Source organism: Pleurodeles waltl, chromosome 8 (genome assembly GCF_031143425.1).
Source record: "Pleurodeles waltl isolate 20211129_DDA chromosome 8, aPleWal1.hap1.20221129, whole genome shotgun sequence".
Taxonomy (NCBI): domain Eukaryota; kingdom Metazoa; phylum Chordata; class Amphibia; order Caudata; family Salamandridae; genus Pleurodeles; species Pleurodeles waltl.
Genome location: NC_090447.1, coordinates 598,609,849 through 598,630,469, shown reverse-complemented (window position 1 = coordinate 598,630,469; position 20,621 = coordinate 598,609,849). Strand labels below are relative to the sequence as shown.

General features: G+C 42.9%; 1 protein-coding gene across 1 annotated transcript in view; it reads left to right on the top strand.

The window, feature by feature from the left end:
* Positions 1 to 20,621, top strand: part of GRK1 (G protein-coupled receptor kinase 1) — a 423,541-nt gene that overhangs the window by 66,006 nt on the left and 336,914 nt on the right. The window contains 2 exon segments of the mRNA XM_069204635.1: positions 1,281 to 1,290; positions 13,970 to 13,986. Coding sequence (XP_069060736.1) covers positions 1,281 to 1,290; positions 13,970 to 13,986 — 27 coding nt within the window.

Below are 20,621 nucleotides of genomic sequence, written 5' to 3'. Positions count from 1 at the left end.
GTCGGGACAAATGTAAAGCATTTACCAATGATAAAGGATTTTTGAAAGGCAAGCTCACAAATGAGTGAAAATGATGGGCATATGGGCATAAGGTGGGCATGGTTAAAAGCCCACAATACTTACAACACGTCAAAGTATTGTGCCAGTTGTCAGTCTGTGAGTTCTGTATATTGTAATGGAAAGCTCTACTGTCCCTGGCGTTAGCCTGTGAGCTTTGTGTATTGTGCCAGGTGTCAACCTATGAGTTCTGTATATTGTGATGGCTAACTCTGCTGTCCCAGACACCAGCCTGTGAGTTCTGTATATTGTGATGTCTAGCTCTGCTGTCCCATCTGTCAGCCTGTGATTTATGTATATTGTAATGGATAGCTCTGCTGACCCTGGTGTCACACGGTGAGCTCCGTGTATTGTGCCAGGTGTCTGCATGCGAGATCCGAGCATAGTTCTGCCTTCCAAGTGTCAACCCGTGACAGAGGTGTATGGTAGAGCTCTGCTCTCACAGGTGTCAACCTATTAGTTCTGTATATTGTGCAGTATAGCTCTGCTGTTCCAGGTGTCAAGCTGTGAGAACAGTGAATTAGGCGCTATAACTCAGAAACACAAGTGAATCCTAAATGCACAGCTCCACAGGGAAAAGCTGTTGTTCAAAGTATGAGTGTTAAAGGCGTGTAATCGTCGGCAGGCACCTGCTGCCTATAGTCTGTGCATCGCCTCTCTCTTAACACAATACCTAGTCCTGCTCTCTTATCTCGTTAGCATGAGAGATAACGCTGCTGTTACAGTTCTGCCTGCCACATTTCTTTAACCACAGAGTAAGTGCTGTCTGTCACATAGTTCGAACGTGAGAGATCTGTCTAAAGCCCCTGTGTGTCACATTTGTTTGAGACGAGGTTTGGCGCTGCTTTCTAATGCTCTTGTCAAGTACATCACTTTAAGATGGGAGATTGTACTGCTAAGCCATCTTCCTATCACATAGCTCTAACATGACAGATAGTTCTGCTGTTTAAAACTCCCATTCATCATATTTTTTTCGGATGAGTGGCAGCGTTGCTTCCTAATGCCAGTCCATAGAAAATCATGGCACATGGTGATTTTAAGGCCATCTAACGTCAGAAATAACATCCGAGATGGTTCTGCTGTCTAAAGCCCGCCTAAGACATGTCTTTTTTTCTGATGAGGGGTAGAGATGAAGCATGAAATTCGTATCTATACAAATATTGTAACCACAGAGAGATCAATTACTCCGGGCCTGGACTCGTGGCAGCTGTTTTACGGTAAAGGGAATGTGGAGTCTAAGACCTCCCAATGTACATACAAATTGAAGCGTCCTGGTTCCAGTCAAACCAGCAAGCACAGCCTTTCATCCCACTGAGACACATAATAGAAGTAAAACACAGATAACACTTGGTTTCACAACGCCGAGGCACGTAGAACAAGGAGCAGACACGCAAAAAGCACACTATTTCATCCTACTGAGGTGTGTAATACAAGGAACAGATACACAACAAAAAAGCATATTCTTTCATCCTACTGAGGTACGAAATACAAGGATCAATTCTGAGCCGGCGTCCTCGTGGGAAGGCTCTTTTGCACTGGGCTGGTGGGCGGCCTTTTGGCGGCCGCCCGCCAGCCCAGTGCAAAAGCCAGAATCACCGCAGCGGTCTTATGACCGCGGAGCGGTGTTCTGGAGGGGGAACTCTGGCGGGCGGCCTCCGCCGCCCGTCAGGGTTAGAATCACCCCCTATGTGTCTTCCACTTGGTATGGTCCCACCTGTTGAAGAGTGTACTAAGCACTGAACAATGTTTGGAGGAAATTATACTACTAAGTATGGCACATCCTCAGTAGTTGTATTATCTGAGGTGTTAAAACAGATACAGAATGAGTACAGAACTGCAACGACTCTTGATTTAGGAATTACATTAATAGGGAATGCAAGCAGTAGTTCCTGTTAAAGATTGTGAACGTGAGCTTCCTAAGATTATTTGAGGAAGTTTACACCTCTGTGGGCTGTGATACTTTTTTGAAAACTTTTTTTTATTGTTTTAACCATAGTAGATAAGTATATTACGTCATAGGATTACATTAGCATCATAAGAGTATTGTCCCAGCATGTATTCGAGTGAAACCAGTAGTGTTATAATTACATACCACGCAACAAGGACATTAGTGTCACTATGGGATTAAATGCATTGCTTGAGAAGAAAACAAAACATAACACTAATGTGACTTGTATAACAGTGTAGGAAATTGGGTTACTGGTTGGGGGGGTGGGAGGGACCCTACTCCTGCAGCAACCACACATTTTGTCAGGGTGAAACACAAGCAAACACCAAATTAACTTGTGCTCAACCCTCGTGTAGCTTGTCACAAAAGAAGTTAGGCTTAGTTGAGAGGCATTGCCAAAAGTATTTATGAAGCACATCAAACAGTAGAAAAGTTAAAACACAACACAAGAAAAATCCCAAACAAATTTAGAAATATACAGTGAATTGTAATAAATTATTTGACACCTAAATGACAAAAATCCAGTTAGTAGAACACCAGATATGCAATTTTGAAGATTTAAATAGAAATCATGATTAGGAGCACAAAGCGCCAACTGTGGTTATCTAGTTGCGCTGGATCGGGACAAAGTCATAAGTTCAGGCTGACTGTGATGGAGCACCAGCTAGCTACAAGGACCAGGTTAGGACTGCTGAACAAAGTACCTTAAATCCTGGCTGCAGAGAGTTGTGAGGTCCTGCATCAAGGGTGCGTTATGCAGCAGTGAGTTGGGGCTGCAGCGCGAGGTCCTGTGTCAAGGACGCATCCTGCAGAGGTTATTCGAAGGAGCTGCAGGGCTACGATGCAAGATCCTGTGTTGAGCATGTGTCACGCAGCAACGGTTCTGAGGAGCAGTTGGGCTGCGATGCTGGGACCTGTGTTAAAAATGCATCGCACTGCAGCGGTTCTGAGGAGCTGTGAGGTCCTGCATCAGGGATGCATCATAGAGTGGCAGTTCCAATGTAAGGCTGCGAGATGATGCATCAGGCTCCATTTGTTCTGTTTGGACCACAGCTAGGCTGGTAGAGAACCTTTAGGCCCACTTCTAAGTGTCCAGGACTGGAGTGGCACCATTTTGGGGCCAAGACTCAGAGGAAGCAGAGTGCAGGTGTAGGGTTCAAGATGATTGGAGCCTTTTCTGTCCATGAGGCTCTGATGAGGAGGCCAGCCAACTAGTCCTTGAAATTACTCTGGTGGTCCTGAGTTCAAGATACAGGTCCAGTCCTTCTCACTCAGGCAGAAAGGCAGCAGATTAGCAGGGAACAGAGTAGCATCCCTTCCTGCAGCACAGCAGTGCTTCTGAGTCTTCTGTAGGTCCAGAGGTGTACTGAGCAGAGGGTCCAATATTTATACCTGGTGCTATCTTTGAAGTAGGAAAAGTTTCTAGAGGGTTCCACCCCATAGGTGTTTTGAATTACCTTCCTCTCTGCCTTGGCACCAAAGACTAGTGTGTAACCCTTCGGGAGTGTCCGGAGACAGAGGGGCTCATTATGTATGGCGTTCTGGTCCGTCATGCCGGCGGTAAATACCGCCATCAAGCATGGCGGCCCAGACCGCCATATAATGAGCCACCCAAAACCCGAAGGCGGAAGACACCGCCACCGCCAGTGGTAATGCTGGCGTGGGCGGTGTATTCCTATCTGACAGTTTTCCCGGTGGTTCACACCGCCAGGGAAAGGCTGTCGGTATGGGTATCTTGGGGCGATTTGGGACCCCACTGGGGGCCCCTGCACTGCCCATGCACTCGGCCTGGACAGTGCAGGGGCCCCTCTGCAGTGTCCCATCGCGCATGTCACTGCCCAGATCTGCGCGACGGGTGCTGCTGAACCCACCACACACCAACATTGGCGGCGACTCCATTTGGAGCCGTTGTCAATGTTACGGGCCTTTTCCCTGCTGGGCCGGCGGTGGAGACATTATACAGCCGGGGGGGGGGGGGAACGGGGTAGTCCCGCTGGCGGTCTTCTATTGACTGCCTGCCAGCGCTGATCTCAGCGGTTTCCGCCGAGATCATAATGAGGGCCAGAGTCTTTGTGATGTGCAAGTGTGGTAGGTGACAGCTCCACCCCACTATCAAGTCAGAAGATGACCCATCCTGCCAACACCAATTCCCCCTTTGTCTCACTGACTGGGAACAATACACGGAGGCAAACTGCCTAGTCATGTGGCCCAGGATACATGCTGCAGGCACAAATTAGTTAGGAAATGAAAAGTCCAACTTTCTAAAAGTAGCATTTTCAGAATTGGGACTTAAAATCTGACTTTACCATTAAGAGGGCTTTTAAATTAAAATTCTTTAGATGCCAAACTCAACATTCTTACCTGCTCCCTATTGAAAGTTATCTCTTATTAAATGTAATAAGGTAACCCAATGGCATTCTATGGGAGAGGTAGGCCTCACAGTAGTGAAAAATGAATTTAGGAGGTTTTCACTACCAGGACATGTAAACCTTAAAATACATGTCCAACCTTTTAAACACACTGCATCCTGGCCTATGGGTTGAGTAGGGCCTACCCTAGGGTGATATATGTATTAAAAAGAGAGGTTTAGATCTGGCAAAAGGTTTATTTTGCCAGGTCAAAATGAAAGTTCAAAACTGCACACATGGGCTTCAGTGGCAGGCCTGAGACTTATTTAAAAAGGCTACTTAAGTGGGTGGCACAATAATTGCTGAAGCCCCCCCCCAGAAGCATGTAAGTTACAGACCCTGAGTACGTGTAGTTCCACTTTACCAGGGACTAACAAGTAAATGGAATGTGCCAGTTGGGTGTAATCCAATTTCACCATGTTTAAAGGAGAGAGCACAAGCACTTTAGCACTGGTCATAAGTCCAAACATCAACAAAAACAAATTAGAAAAAACAGGAGGAGTATGGCAAAACGTTTGGAGGAAGGCCACCCTAAGGCTGACAGGTCTAACAAAGAGTAAAAGCCAAAGTGTCAGTAGTGATTGAAAACCAAAGAGATGCACTCCAAGTGGAGCCCAGCAAATTATAGAAGAGCAGAAATCTATGTCAATATATTAGGAAAATCAATACGTAAGCATATCAGATACTGATTAGGCTTCACAGAGAGAGGCACTGGGAAATATGGAATAGGTTCATGAAGGGCAATAGGAAGCACTAGTACTGATAGGACATGTGTGATTCAACCTACGGTGGTCTGGTATCATACCTACGGCATTCCCCGTAAGCGGAAATCAGATAATCCCATATAGAAGCAATCCATTGTAAACATAAGCCTCTGGCCTCCTCTCTTCTCGAAGAGACAGATTCCACCTCAGTCCATCGAAGTACGGTGGTGTGCCAGTGGGAGATCCCAGGAAGAAGGGAGGCCTTCCAGCACATCATGAGCGAACGCTGGACCAAAAATGAAAGCCAGATCTAAAAATCTGTTACTGACCTCACCTGCTTTAGGAATAGTGTAAAGTCCTAGAATGCGACACTCTGGTTTGGATAGATCTTGGTGCCCTGTGAAGGATGAAAGGACAGCGTGATTTTGCTTCAAAAAGTGATGACTTCGGAGCAGTCCCAGAACATATGTTTCGTGTCTTTTCCCGGAGCAATGTTATGAGGGCACTTAGGATTAGCAGTGGTATCGTTTTTTTCCCAGATGTGCCCAGGTTAAAATAAGAGCAATGTAGGATGTTGAATTGAATGTGCTGGAATCTGGAGTTTTGTGAAATTTTGTGGGATTGGGGAAGTAGCTTGTCCTATTCCAATTGTGTGATTTTACATCTTATGTCTGCCTCGCATTTGCATGCAGCTCAGCCAATGGGGGAACTATTCTGATTGGGAATAGCTCTGATAAGCTAGGAGATCAGTCTTCTACCAGCACCTATTGTGTAGAATGTGAAGTAGTGAATGAGTGGAGAGCTCCACATGAGTACTGTCTCAGATTTTATTAAGGGCTTCTGTGAGGCGTCTATGTATCAGAAACTGGCTTGCTGGGAGGTGAATTGTTCAATCATTGCTTCAAAAGGGTTGAGAGTTCCATCTTGGAATAATTCTCCCATACTATGAAGTCCTGAATTTTCCCAGGCTTTGGCCTAGGTCGGTGTAACACTCCATCTAAAACAACAAGTGATACTTTAGGTTCTCAGGTCTAATAAACCTCACTCAGCATAAAAATTGAGACTAGTGGATCTGATAAAGAGAAAGCTGCACTGCAGGATAGGAAAAAGCAGGAAGCAAAACAGAAAACCACAGCTGGAACTCCTTGATTGCAGGTGTCCAGTACGAGTGGGTATAATTTGGCAGACCTTGATAAATCAGAAAGGTGGTTCGGTACAAGTATTCTGATAGATGCTCTTGCCATTCTTTGCAGGACTCTGTGGACAGGAAAAGGACAGAAAGGAGTGGACAGACTATGTAGTGCAGAAATGACAAATACGTAAGAAAGAAAAGTGAACCAGTGCATGAGGTTAAAGTTAGTGAGATGAAGGAAAAAAAGATTGGGATCTAAAGACTCATTTTAAGAAAAGAAAGTAGCTGGTTTCATAAAAAGGCATGCCCAGGAGAGTACAGATTCTTGTGCAGAACAGTAGTTGAGCAATAGCACTTCTGGGCAGTGCAGCAGCAGTGGTTCACCAGACTCTCAAAGAGAATCTGGTGGTGACTCCAACTGCAGAATACATACAGGTGGAGTCATCAAACAGGCTTTATGAGTTAGAAATATAGATTGAGTGTAATATGTTGGATGAAATCAAAGCTATATTCTGGTCTCATTCATCAGATGCTTATGATATCACCCTTGCAAAGGGTGACTCGCCTCCATTTTTGAGAAGCAAGGCATTGCTTTCATTGAGGCTATAATAATGGCAGTGTTACCTACAAACTCTGAAAGATAAACATGTGAGTGAGTCTTAAAGCAGGCTCTCGCGTTGTATAAAAACCATGCGGGGTGAGTTCCACATATGATTCTATTAAGGCGTAAGGACTAGGTCCAGGCTCAAAACACTCTTAGACCAGATGCTAAGCGCTCTATCAGAACAATTTTAGACCAATTACAATATCAAGGTGTAATAGTGCCTTGTCACTTCACCATCAACACTCCTCATTTTTCGCTATTATAACCTGACAATTTGAATAGAATAGTTTTAGATCATAGGAATTTAAATGCACACACACATGTGGCGCAAAATGTTCACAGCACTGAACTAATGGCAAAAATTTTAGTCAAAATACAGCTTCTTAATCACAGTATCTAACCACTTTCTAATGTGGGGGTTTTCACCACGATTACACAAGACTGCCTCAGAGCCCTGGAGACTGTATTCAGCAAGGATTATGAAGATCTTGCAAGAAGATCCTGAAGTGGTCTCATATATTGATGAAATCAACATTACAGATGATGACTTGACGGAGCACCTAGGTAGGGTGGACATGATAGTGACGCTCTCAGCCCCACATGAGCAAGAAATTAATTTTAAAACATCTGAAATTGCAAATCTAAATCTGATTTTCCTTAGATATGAATTATCCAGTGAGGGTAAATGGTCGGCACCCCACATCCTGCAGAAGTGTGTTGAGAGTTTACTTGTCACATTATGCTGAAAAGGTTAACCCCTTGTATGAACTAATTACTCTCCTGTTTTTTTGTGAAGAATTGAATGAAAACAAACACACCTGCTATCTTATGAGGGCTGTCGCAGACATGTTAGAGACACAATATTTGCCAACAAAGGACAAGAAAACAAAACTACCAATTAAGGTTGTTTCCAGCACCTCCAGCTTTACATAATTAGTTTACATTGAAGGACAAATGACTCTGATAGCATACAGGTCGCACTTGGATTCCTCTGCTGAGGAATGATTTACTCCTGCTGAGAAAGTTCTCTTTGTAATACAGACAGGTATACTGAAGGAGACTTCCTATTTCTCAGTGGAAAGGAATCCTCACTTGAAGCAGCAACAAAAGCTAGTATACTCAAAGGGCACACACTACACCTTTTTTGGGTGCAGTTGGCCACATGTTTAAATGCAACTGATATGACATTTGAAAGTGATCAGAGTTCCCCGTTTTAAGGTATTTATTTTTTTACCATTTCCATCTATATTTATCAATATTTATTTTTTAGCCATCTTATCTGTATTTTTCTACATTTTCTTTGCGCTCTGTGAATAAATGAAGTTGTAAAATGGTATATTTCAATATTTATTTAACTAATAAATATGCAGCCATACTTTGACACACATAGGGGGTCATTACGACCCGGGCAATCGGCTGTAACATGGCGGTAAGTACTGCCAACAGGCTGGTGGTACTTACTGCCATATTATGACATTGGCAAGTTGGTACCACTTCGACCGTCACAGCGGTAACAGCCGCCGGGCTGGAGATATTCATGAACCCCATACTTTTTTGTGTTATTGGTTCTATACATAGGAAGATAGTATGGGTCGATTCCTTCAGGTTTGTTTGATTTAATTCTCCCTGACTCTCTGTATGTGTTATGATAGATGGAGATATTCATCTCCAGCCCGGCGGCTGTCACTGTTCCGCCTGCGGGATTATGACCCCACCTACTGCCATGGTTTTCATGGCTTCCTTACCGCCACAAAAACCATGGTGGTAGGCACTATCAGTGACAGGGAATTCTTTCTCTGTCACTGATAGGGGTCCCCCCTCCCACCTTCCCCTCACCCCAAACCTCGCCAATGCCCCCCCACCCCCCACAGTCACGCTCCCCCTTGACACACACCCTTTTCCCACAAACATCCACGCATGCACACATCCACTCACACACTCCTGCACACACTTTCAAACATACACACACACACACAGTCACAAAACACAACATACACACACTCACACCTCCATACATGCAAACTTGCATCCAACACGCAACACACACCCACATCAATGCACATACAAACATATACACCCCCCCCCTCACACACACCACACCCTCCACCCCACTCCCCTGTTGGAGGCCCGACTTACTTGTGTTCAGGGGGTCCTCCGGCATGGCTACAGCCGGATTTCCACCATCCTTCTGGCAGAAATCCGGCTGTGATCATAATACAGCGGACGGCTGGTAGCCGCGGCGACGGTCTTTTGGCGGCCATCGCCGCAGCGGTAGGCAGTTTTTACCGCCATTGTCAAAATGAGGGCCATAGTGTTTTTGCTAATTAAGCAGTCAAATATAATATAATAATACACCCATCAACAGGTAAATATTTGCATTATATTATAAATGGATGTTGACATATATTGTTATTTAAGGAAATCTCAACCAGTTTTTTAACTACTCCTTCACCATAGATCTGCTCTGCTGTTAACCTGGAATTGATGCAAGACTGTATGAAAAGTCACTGAAAAGAAGCCCAAGTTTCTGTATTTTTCCATTTTTAAAAATAGATGCAGATAGAAAATACATTGTTTTCGGCCTGCATTTATCTGTAAAAATCAGTATATATGGAAACTGGGAACCCTTAAATATGATCCAACATTTCGGTCTCAAGATGTTTTACAGTATACAAAATATTTCACACGCTAAAAATATTCTACCAATACATCAGTATAAGAGTGTGTTCAGAAATACTTAGCAGCTTTTGCAGTGCAGGACGTTTTTGAAGATGGTGACTTCAAGGTGCTACACACACACACTAAGGTTCTAGATGACTCTACTGTACAAGCAGCAGAAATAGAAATACATGCCCTAGTACTTGCTCTTCAAAAGGCTGACCTTGGTGGCATAGTAAGGTTGCCATAGGACCTAATGCAAGCAAAATAACTGGGCCCTGTCCCCCTTTGGGTGACGCTCCTATCCCTCAGCCACCTGAATGCTTGCCAACATCCTTTAACACATTTTGCCCCCTCCATCTCAGCCCCAACTCCCCTATACTGCTATAGCTTTCAAAAGCTTTGAAAAACATGTGAATAGACATCTGACAGGTTTTCTCGAAGACCACAAGATCCTTCATCATACTCAAATAGACTTTAGACCCCAACACAGCACTGAGACCGCCCTTCTGACTGTCACGGAAGACGTACGATGACGGCTGGATTCAGGGGGCTATGCAGCTTTCATTCTACTGGTTTGAGTGTTGCATCTGACACCGTTGATCACACCACAGCCTCCAAAGAATCTCTCATATAGGCATCAAGGGGCTCGTCTGGAAATGGAACTCCTCCTTTCTGGGGGATAGGACCTTTCAAGCCCTTGATCGTTCCTTTTTCTCCAATAGCTTCTCTCTCAGCTTTGGGGTTCCTCAGGGCTCCTCTCTGAGCCCCACCCTTTTTAATATCTATGTGTCTCCATTAGCTGAGAATGTAGAACCCTGTGGTCTGTCTCTGGAGTCCTATGTAATGATACTCAGTTGTTTTTTTCATTCTCCACTAACCCTAACTCTGATCAGCTCAGTCTAACACCTTGCCTCCAAGCAATAGCCAGATGGATGGCCCACTGTAAACTCAAATTAAACAAATATAAATCAGAAGTAATGATTGCAGGGAACCATGTCCTCCATAGATCTCCTTTCCGAGCCCCTGAAGAACTGGAGGACTTGCCTTTGCCAAAAGAGAATATAAAGAGCTTAGATTTTTGGTTGGACTCTTGTCTTACTATGGACCACCAATCTAAAAAGCTCACGGTCACTTTTTTCAGTCTAGTAAGACTTCTTAGAAAAGTTTTTAAGGTACTTCCATATCCGGCCAAAAGACTCATCAACCAGGCTCTTATAATTTCACGCTTGGATTTCGGGAATGTCCTTTACCTAAGCTCATCCGATATGTATTAAAGAGACTGCAGTTGGTGCAGAATGACACTGCATGCCTACTTATGCATATTCCTAGACACCTGTCCGCAAAATCTGCCCTAGTCTCTCTCCATTGGTTTGCTGTAGAACAACAAATCAACTTCAAAGCCCTTTGTACCCTGCACAGAGCGCTGCACAATAAGGGTCCGGCCTTCTTTAGGCAGATTACAACACCTTATACCTTTCATAGATCTCTTAGATCCTCAATGGCTTCCCTGATTAATGTTCCACGGATCAAGAAGGCAAAATGTGGTGGCAGATCCTTGGCATATAGAGCTGCTAATCTTTGGAACTCCCTTCCCTTGGAGCTCCCTCAAGATAGTCAAGAACTCTCCTTTCATAGGAGTCTGAAGACTCTATTGTTCACAGCATAAACCTCTTTCTTGCCATCTGTTTTGTCTTCGCTCTAGCGCTGGGAGGCCTTTGGGTAGCCGTGCGTTTTATAAATCCTTTAAACTTAAACTTAAAAGAGAAGTGTAGAAAGCCAGCACACCCTTCAGCATGATCTTTACTGCATTAAATTACAAAAATACTTGTTGGAATGACAGATTAAAGAAGCACTGGCATAGCCAGTAGGTATTGCCTTTCAATGGCATTACCTGAGCTTTTGCTTTGTCAGTGGCAAAGGGTGTGTTATACAGTTCCTTGAAATAGAGTCTGACTGTGTATCTGGTCAACATAAACATCAGAGTGTAGGGCAAAAGGAATATTTTGGGGACTCAACAGATAGGAATATTTTGCTGGATATTTTGGGGGTAAAAGAGCACCATTGCGTGAAGCAGTGACTGTAGCCATGATTTATCATTCACCTTCATGTGAGAACGAGTAATTGAAGCTACCACAGCAGTCTGGATCACTGCTTTTGCGGCTTCCTAATCTAGTAAATTCCTTGCAGCGTGAATTCCAACACCTTGGTGACTCAGTTTATGAATTACATGAGCCCAGGGCAAGCAATCTTTAAAATGCGCCACTTTTCTCCAAAGCAGTTTATGCTTGCTAGTATTTCCTTTGGAGTCTCTGAATCCATTCAGACACCAATTATAAGACTGGACAGAGTAATACAAGTTACACACTATCAGTGTGGGGAATTCGGGATCCATATTCTCTAATGCCAGAATCAGTGCTTTTAATTCAGAAGAGGCAGAGTATTGCTGTTTAGTGCCAATTGCAGACTGAGCTGAACCATCAGTATAGATTATAAAATCGTACTGTTCAAAAGGCAAAATGCCACTTGGCACAAGACATTCTTGTTTGTGTTGAAGGAGTTCTTGAATCTGTAAAGTTGTGTCAAAGACATAGCCTACATCAGTAGCTGTCAGGGAAGTGGCCCACTGTATCCATGTTAGATGCAAGGCTTTCGCGTTAGGAACGCTTGCCTTGGTAACAGCCTCTAAGACTGAAACAGGGGTTACAACATTTATGCGTTTCCTTTAGCCAATGGTCTTTCCTTTATAAAAGTCCTTTGAACTGCAGTCAATATTTTTTCAGTGGATGCAAAATGCATTTCGGCCTTGGAACACAAATGCAATTTATATGCAATAAGCACTTTATATCCTTTGTTGAAGGTGACATTTATAGCCAGTGGATCCTGCAATGACGCATATCACTTGATTTGTTGTGTTGACACAAGTATGTAAGTAAATCAATAAATTCCAATTAGTCCATGTCGTCACATGATCATCTTATTTTTATTTATTTTTCTTTGCACATAAAAAAACACATCAGCCAACGCGTTTCGTCCTTAACAAAGGACTTCTTCAGGACTGAAATATGATAAACAGAGTATCCTAAATATATTTTAAAAAAGATACATACATACCATAGAAACTACTTATGAACATAAAGTGCGCACTAAAAACATGGCCAAAACGTTTGATTAATTTATACAACATGCAGACAAGGGACAACCGTAAAGAAGTGTGCTGAATTTAAAAAAAAAATATATATACACAAATATACACAGTATCAATGACATGAGTTATTGAACTAAAGTTCAAGAAAAAATATATACACATAACGAATATGTATGAATAACAAAATGAGGCAAAGTGGGGGGTTAACGAAAGGTTGACACAAAAAACAAACATAATCAATGAGTAAACATGGACTACCAAAACATATATGTGTGACATCCACAAAGGACTATATACTGAAAGAAAAATAAACATATACAAGCATCAGATCGACTATTACATACACAGGACTAAAACAAACGTCCACAAAAGGGCCGGCAACACTTGCCAAAAGATTGTGCCTAGAAATGAGGCGATAACACTAACATAAATGATTAATGTTTCCTCCCCCCCCATGTTAATAACAATTATAGGCAGTTCAAAAGGGTAACATCACAAAATGTAAATACCACAAATTATTTATAAGAAAATATATAGAAAGAGACTATTAAGGAAATTGTTGAATCCTAGAGCAATTAAGGACATTGGATTTGATTGATCCTATATATAAATTGACCAGAAAAAATGAATCAGAGGCTCCTACCTTATGTATAATAAAATTCGATATCATCTCTCATACTGATTATTGAGGTCGACGATGCCCAAGGTAAGTTGATCGTCTGACAGGGGAGGAGGGTTGACATGGTGGGGGGTGTTGTGTGTGCATGTGTGAGTGTGTGTTGTCTGCGTGTGTGCATGAATGTGTGTATGTGTGGTTGTATCCGTGTCTGAATGTAGAAGTGAGTGCGAGTATGCATGTAAGTGTGTATGCATGTGTGTATGCAAGTATAAGTGTTGTGGTGAATGCATGTTTACGTGTTTGGATGAGTGTGAGTATCCATGTTTGGATGGGTGTGAGTATGCGTGGTTGAATGCGTGAATGAGTGCTGAGCTGAATGCGAGTATGGATGCCTGTGAGTGAATGCGTGTATGTAAGTGTAGGTGAATGAGTGTATGGTTGGTGCGTATGGGTGTCTGTGTGCATGTGCATGTCTGCGGGGAGGGGGTTCTGTGTCTGGAAGGGGGAGGGGAGTTTAGTGCAGTTATCTACTGATGACAGGGAAGATATTCCCTGTCACCGGTAGCCGTTCCACCAGGGTTTTTGTGGCAGTGCTACTGCCTCGGAAACCCTGATGGAAAGGCGGCTCCTAATACTGCTGGTTGTCTTCTCTGGACCGCCGGGTTGGAGTTGCACATCTCCGGCCCAGCAGCTCTGACCACCCTGGCGGTATGAGTAGAGATGTGGCGTGTTGGCAGAGGCCAACGCGCCACACTCATAATGTGGCAGTCTTCACTGCCAGCCTCTTGGCAGTGAAACCGCCACCTTTGTCCTGATGGTCAGGAGACGGCTAGGGTCATAATGACCACCTATGTCATCTACTTTCACTAATTGTCTGTTTAAGTCATCGTCTGTCAGATAGATGTCACTGACATAAGAAAATGCTTCTTATTCAATGTAATGAAAAATCGATGCTAATCGGGCAGCAAACAATCCAGGACTGTTCTTATACTGTTGAAGAAGAGACAAAAGCATCTTTGTGACCCTAGGGTGCTGAAGGTAGTTAGATCTCTGCTTTCAGGCACTATATTTCGACAGATTTTTTTTTTAGAAATGTCCAATGTCATATTATAATTTTTACGGACTATGTTGTTCATTCGGGCCGTACTGTGTGAGTTTTGAACTGCAAAAGTGTGTGTGACTGTTTAAATGTCTGTAGTCTAAGACTATGCGATTGGAATGATCTGGTTTCAATACCGAAAAAAGGATTATTCAGAGGGGACACACAGGGTTCAAATACTACCTGATACTCAAGCTGTGAGAGAATTTCACTGACTGGGGCTTTTCCTTCATGTTTAATAGGGTATTGTGGTTACACTTGTTGGCTAGAGCTTATGGGTATTATGTGGAAAGGGGAACCTTTACCCAAACCTACATGATTGCAGTATAGTGAAGGGGCTTATGCAAGAGCCCAGTCTTCTGCATACTCTTGTTTAACTGCTTCAGGAACAACAACAGAGGAGGAGGGTAGTATTACATCTTCTCCTTGTGGGACTTTCCTGACAAACACAAGTGGCCACTCTGCCTCACCCAAGAGAATGTCATTAATGGTTGCTAATTTAACCCAGAAAACCACGTTAATAGAGCAAATCAATTTGAATGTCCAATCATATAATCTGTCAGAGGGGCTCACCCGCTGATCTGGTGTTTCAACTTGGACAAATTTACTAGTTGGCATAAGATTCTGGTGAACTATTGTGACTTCTGCTGCGCTGTCTAGCAATGTCAGTCCCACATCTTGTTCAGAATGAGTGTTCTCAGTATGTGTGGCATATTTAACAGAAATACCTGCTACCTTCTTCTTTTTGAACTGGAGTTTGTGCTGTGGAAGTTTTTCTTCCTTTTTTTATGATGATGTCAGATGAGCATTTTGAGCCCATTTTCGGTTTCACATACTCTTCATGCTTGCACTCGGAATGTCCTTCCTTCTCAGAGCGCATCTCTGGGGAGTCCCGAAAGGAACAAGAAGGACGTGTACCAGTATACTGATACCTGTCAGGCTGTTTAAGTGTATCACAGTTATGCAGATTGTAACACTTTTCAGTGGGTTCCGGTTGCGGAGATCCACCAAGTGTTTTTATTTTATCTTTATTTTTTTGTTTGTCCTAGTACTTTTTAGAGGACTCTGGTGCCTGTTTGGAATAATCTTGGTCAGTTTTGCCTTTAAACAGTGGTTTATTAGGCCTGGCTCCCAAATTATCTCCTCCTATAGATGTATAGGTGTCCGCAATAATATTTGGCAACTTGCGTTCTTGATCTTAAACAGGAACCTGTGCCAGTCATTGGCATATTGCCAGCGAAGCTGCCTCCCCTTTAATATTACCTAATATAATTGAGGAAACTCAGGCAAAGTTACCAATTAATTTAATTTCATTTCCAGGGCAGGGTCAGCCCCATATTAATTTTGAATCTGTTTTAGCACTTCTGGCCAAAACAGCTATTGATGCTGTACCATGTGTTATGGCATATATGGCAGCAAAGACGATCCCCCAGGAGGCAGAGTCTTCAATGAATGACCCAAACCAAGTGGTAGGCACATAGTAAGAATCTTATGTTTATCTTGGGTCCCATATGGGGAAACAATGGTTCAAGCTGATGTGTTTTTTGAGCAATCCAGAGCAGAATCTCTTCCTATCTGGTGGGAACCTTACCTATAATTGCATTAATAGTGACAGGACTAAATGCCGGCAAAGCTAACTGTGACTTGACAGCTTGAACAGCAGGACAGTTGTTATCATTCGCATAACATACTGAGTAAGGTTGTCTACATAGTCAAACCAATCCTGTGTATAGGGTACAGAGTTCACCAGCATTTAATGGGACTAAGTTTAGGTATGGTCTACAACCGGCTAAGATAGCCCAGGTCACCCCATCATTTCTGAGGTCACCCAGTCTCGAGTTTTTCAGTGCATGTGGAAGGCTGCCTTGGAACCAATTGTCATGTTCCTGAAATGTTCATGCTATTTCTAAATGGTGATATGGTCTTTATTGTTAAGGTGCTGCCACCTCAGTGTATGTATGAAATGTTAGTGTATTTGCATCTACTGCAGGATGGTCGACCCATGAGTAAAAAAACTTTGCATTACATGCTTTATGTGCCTCTACCACAAAGGTAACTTCTCCAGGGAGTTCCTGTTTTGCCAAATATGTTGTGACAGCTTGTCTGCAATTAACCAGATTGCTAACTGTTCACCATATTAAACAATAGGATTCAGAGAGGAAACACTATGGTGGGGTTACCTTTTTAAAGGTTTAAGCTTGAACAACCTACAGACTAAAATAGGGGATTCCTATTCAGCTGAGGAGGATTAATCCCTAACGCCACAGATGTCTTCATACAAGGATGAAAAGGGAGACCTTGGGCATATGTAACAACTACTCAGTTGACCCTTTAAAGAAGTAACTGACCTAGAATGTTGGTGGTGCCATGTTATAGGTGGTGCCAGGTAATACGAGTCAAGAAGAACTGTGTATCAGGTCTACATAAAAGTCAGCATATGGCAAATCAGTCTGTCTACACCATTGGGAAACGTTGACACAGTACCCTTATCTGAACCCCTAACATACCAGGGTACAGGCTGGTATTTGCAACCTCAAACATGCCTACTCAGATTCCCAAGGAAATTGTGGAAACAGATCTTACCTTTTGTTGCCACTCTGCGTACCCTAGATAAAACACAAGAAAGATGCAGAAATGTCTCTGAGAACATTTATTGCAATAATCTTATCCTTGCATAAAAAAGAGCTCTGATTATTAGGCAAGCAAGACAAAGCATGGTAGCAGCATTACAAAAATGGTGAATAAAGTAAACAGTTCAACCATAGTAGCATTATTATGTAGGTATACTCTTATCTGTTGCTATCTATACTATCAAGAGCATAGTGAGAGTTCCATCTGTCCAATCAATAGGGCAGCCCAACTGCCCATACCTGAGTATGAAGTACTGAGAAGCCAGGTAGCAGGTCTGGTGTAGTGCAGACTATTGTCCTGTGCAGGGTAGAGGTCAGAATCAGCATCAGGGTCAGCCAAGGTGCATCTTGGGTACAATTTGCTGTGTTCCACAATAATCCTAGCAGAAGTGCTACTACGCAGAATGTGGTGCAAAGACAGTTTTTAGAATACAAGCACCGTACATGTCACACTGTGAAGGAGGTGCAGGCTCCATACTATGATATGTCTACAAATGCGGAGCTGTCTCAAAGGACATTCAGAATACTTAGGACATCACGTTCTATGTGCTTAGTCTTGGATGGAGTGTACAGACTGGATTGTATCAGCACTCACAAGAAACAGGCTGGACATACAGTGATTTCTCAGTGCATTATCACATGAGTGAAAAGTCATGTAAAGGGTCACCATCAGAAAGGAAATGCTAAATTAAAATGTGCATTTTAAAATGGAGGTACTATGCTGGCCCTATTGTGCTTTACTACAGGGTGAAAGTGGTCAAGGTTTGGGTTGGAGTGTGGAAGGGTCTGCAGTCAACCGCACAGCATGGGAGCAATAGAGTTTTGGTGGATTTTGAGCAATAAAATAAAACAAAAAGGCTTGGGGGCTGAGGTAGCAATGGATGGACTTGGGGGGGGAATACAGAAAAAAACGAGGAAATTGAGTAGGGAAGCAGCACACAAGGGAACTAGCAAGAAAACATAAGGACTCCCATGGAGTGTTGAAAGAAAAGAAAAAGTAATTCCCTGAATTTAAGTAGTAGAATGGTATAAGTCATCCAATCAAAACGGATGGTACAGAAATTATAGTCCAGGGGAGTGACAAACACAAGAAGAGGAAGGAAAGACATCAATTAAGTAACAAGCAAGTCAGACTGACAAGAAAGCAAACCAATGGTAAGATGTGGGCTGACCCAAAGTATATTGTAAGCATCAGTATTGTTCTCAAAAGGTCTTCGACAACAGAGAGGTAAAAGCTGTCTGTAGAGGAGGCCTAAAAATGGGCTGTCTCTGGCTCATATGAAAAATCTACCCTTGACTGCATCCACAGCCAGAGACCTGAAGTAGAGAATTACAAGTAACTGAAGATGGAGAAGATAGGTAATCTAAGAACAGCAGAAATACGTATGCCTCCATAAATCATGGAAACATGCCTATTTTGTACACTCTCTATAAAGCAAAAACATTGCACAATTGACAGATCGAATGTTCAAAGTCCAGAAAAATGTCATAGCTTTCCATCCTTGAAAACCTATACACGGAGTCCTACTGAGCTGTGCAGTGTTATTAACTAGCATTTTAGTTGCTGTAAAGCCACCTTTGGTACTATAGGAAAACCGATCATTATTACGACAACATATTCTGAACTATTTTTTATTTGTTTTAAATAGTCGAATAGCATACTGGCTGGAATTCGCTCTTGCAGCTAGGCCACATTTTCACCATGAAAGCTCTGATTGATTTGGAATTAGGCTTCTCAGAGGCCCTTAAGTTGAGCTAGTCACCTGGCTTGAGCTTTCAGTGGCTTGCCCTCTTCCATTTGTTATGTATTTCTCTGTCGGTATTTTTCATTCTTTTATTTGCTTTCATGTTAGGGACCACCTTGAAGTACGTTCTTGGAACCAAATAAAGGAACTGCTGAGTGAATTTTCTTTTTTCCATGTCACTCATTGTGAGAAAGCAAAAACGTATTAAGTCCTATCCCCCGCTGTGTTTGCACAAACGTTTTTTCTGATTTCTCATTTTCAGAAAGTTTGCACTTGTTGATATGTTTGTCAACAATCTAAAAAAATCCAGTCTGGATGCTGATGCTGCCTTAGCACCTGTTATGTGAACATGTTTTCAGTGCAGATAATTTGAGTCTGAGATAGATGAAGGCGTTTTTTTGTAGATTTATATAGCACAAACTTGACCTGAAGGTATCGGAGCTCTTTACATGAGCACCAGTTACATCACACAAGATCACATACAATGTTTTTAAGCACAGGGAGATTTAGGTGGTCATTATGACTTTGGCTGTGACTGTTAAGTTGGCAGTAATACCGCCAACAGGCTGGCGGTAATTACTGCCAAATTAAGACCATGACGGGGATAACTACCATAGACAGCCAGTGTACCACACTATCCACCAGGGCGTTAACACCACGCACCACAGCGGTAGCCATCAATAGCCAGGCGGAAAACAATGTACCACCCACCATATCATGACACTGCAATCCACCAAGATTTCCAAGGCGGTACCAATGCCATCAAAAGCCTGGCAGAAACACATCACAGAAGACCAAAGACTTACCAACAGAGACACAGAGAAGATCAACGCTGCCATGGAACCAGAACTTCAAGTCTTCCCGATGCTCTTCTAAGCCATACTCCACCTGGAACACCATTGCCGACGAATACGACGACAGTGAGTACAGCTGCCTAGCACACAAGGGAGGGAGGGAGAAAAAGGAGAGTGACACACACACACATGACACACACCATTCACACACACCAATCACACAACCAGCTGCAGACGTAAATCAATGGCACAGGACACACCGAATAATAATACAAGGACTACAAGTCGGCAGTACTGAATTTGTAATTGCAAGGCAAAAGCCACTATCTCACCAATTTTAGAAAAGAGATACATAAACAATTGTCCAGAAAGGGCCAATGTTATGTTATGTTATGTTATGTTATGTTATAATTGTTTATATAGCGCCTAACTGCCCGAAGGCTTCGTAGCGCTTATGTAGCCATAGAGGAAGTGTACTATTTATGTTCGTAAAAGAGTTTAGATTTTAAATAGCCAGGTCTTCAGGTCTTTCCTAAAGGAAGTCTCTTGTGAATTAGATCTTATATTGATAGGCAGGTTATTCCAGAGCAAAGCACCTTGATATGCCAGTGATCTTCCTCCCCATCTTGCCTTCTTCACCGACGGTACTATGATCAAGTTAGCTGATGAGGATCTGAGTGGCCTAGCTGGAATATAGACCTGTGCCAAAGTTTTAAGCATTTCAGGACCCTTATCAAATATGGCTCTATGAATATGGCACAGGGCCTTGAACTGAATCCTCTCCTCTACCGGGAGCCAATGTAGGGACAGGATTCCTGCTCATATAGAGTGTTGCTTGGGAATGTTTAAAAGCAGACGTGCAGCAGCATTTTGTACCCTTTGTAGTCTTTGGATCACATATTTAGGTGATCCTATAAACAGGGCATTGCCATAATCAATCCGAGAACCTATCAGAGCCTGAATAACCAATCTTCTAGCCAGAAACGGTAATATCGTTAGAACCTTCCTCAGAGTCCTAAGCAGGGCAAATGAAGTTCCTGCTACTCTGTTGGCATGTTGAGCCATTGACAGTAGA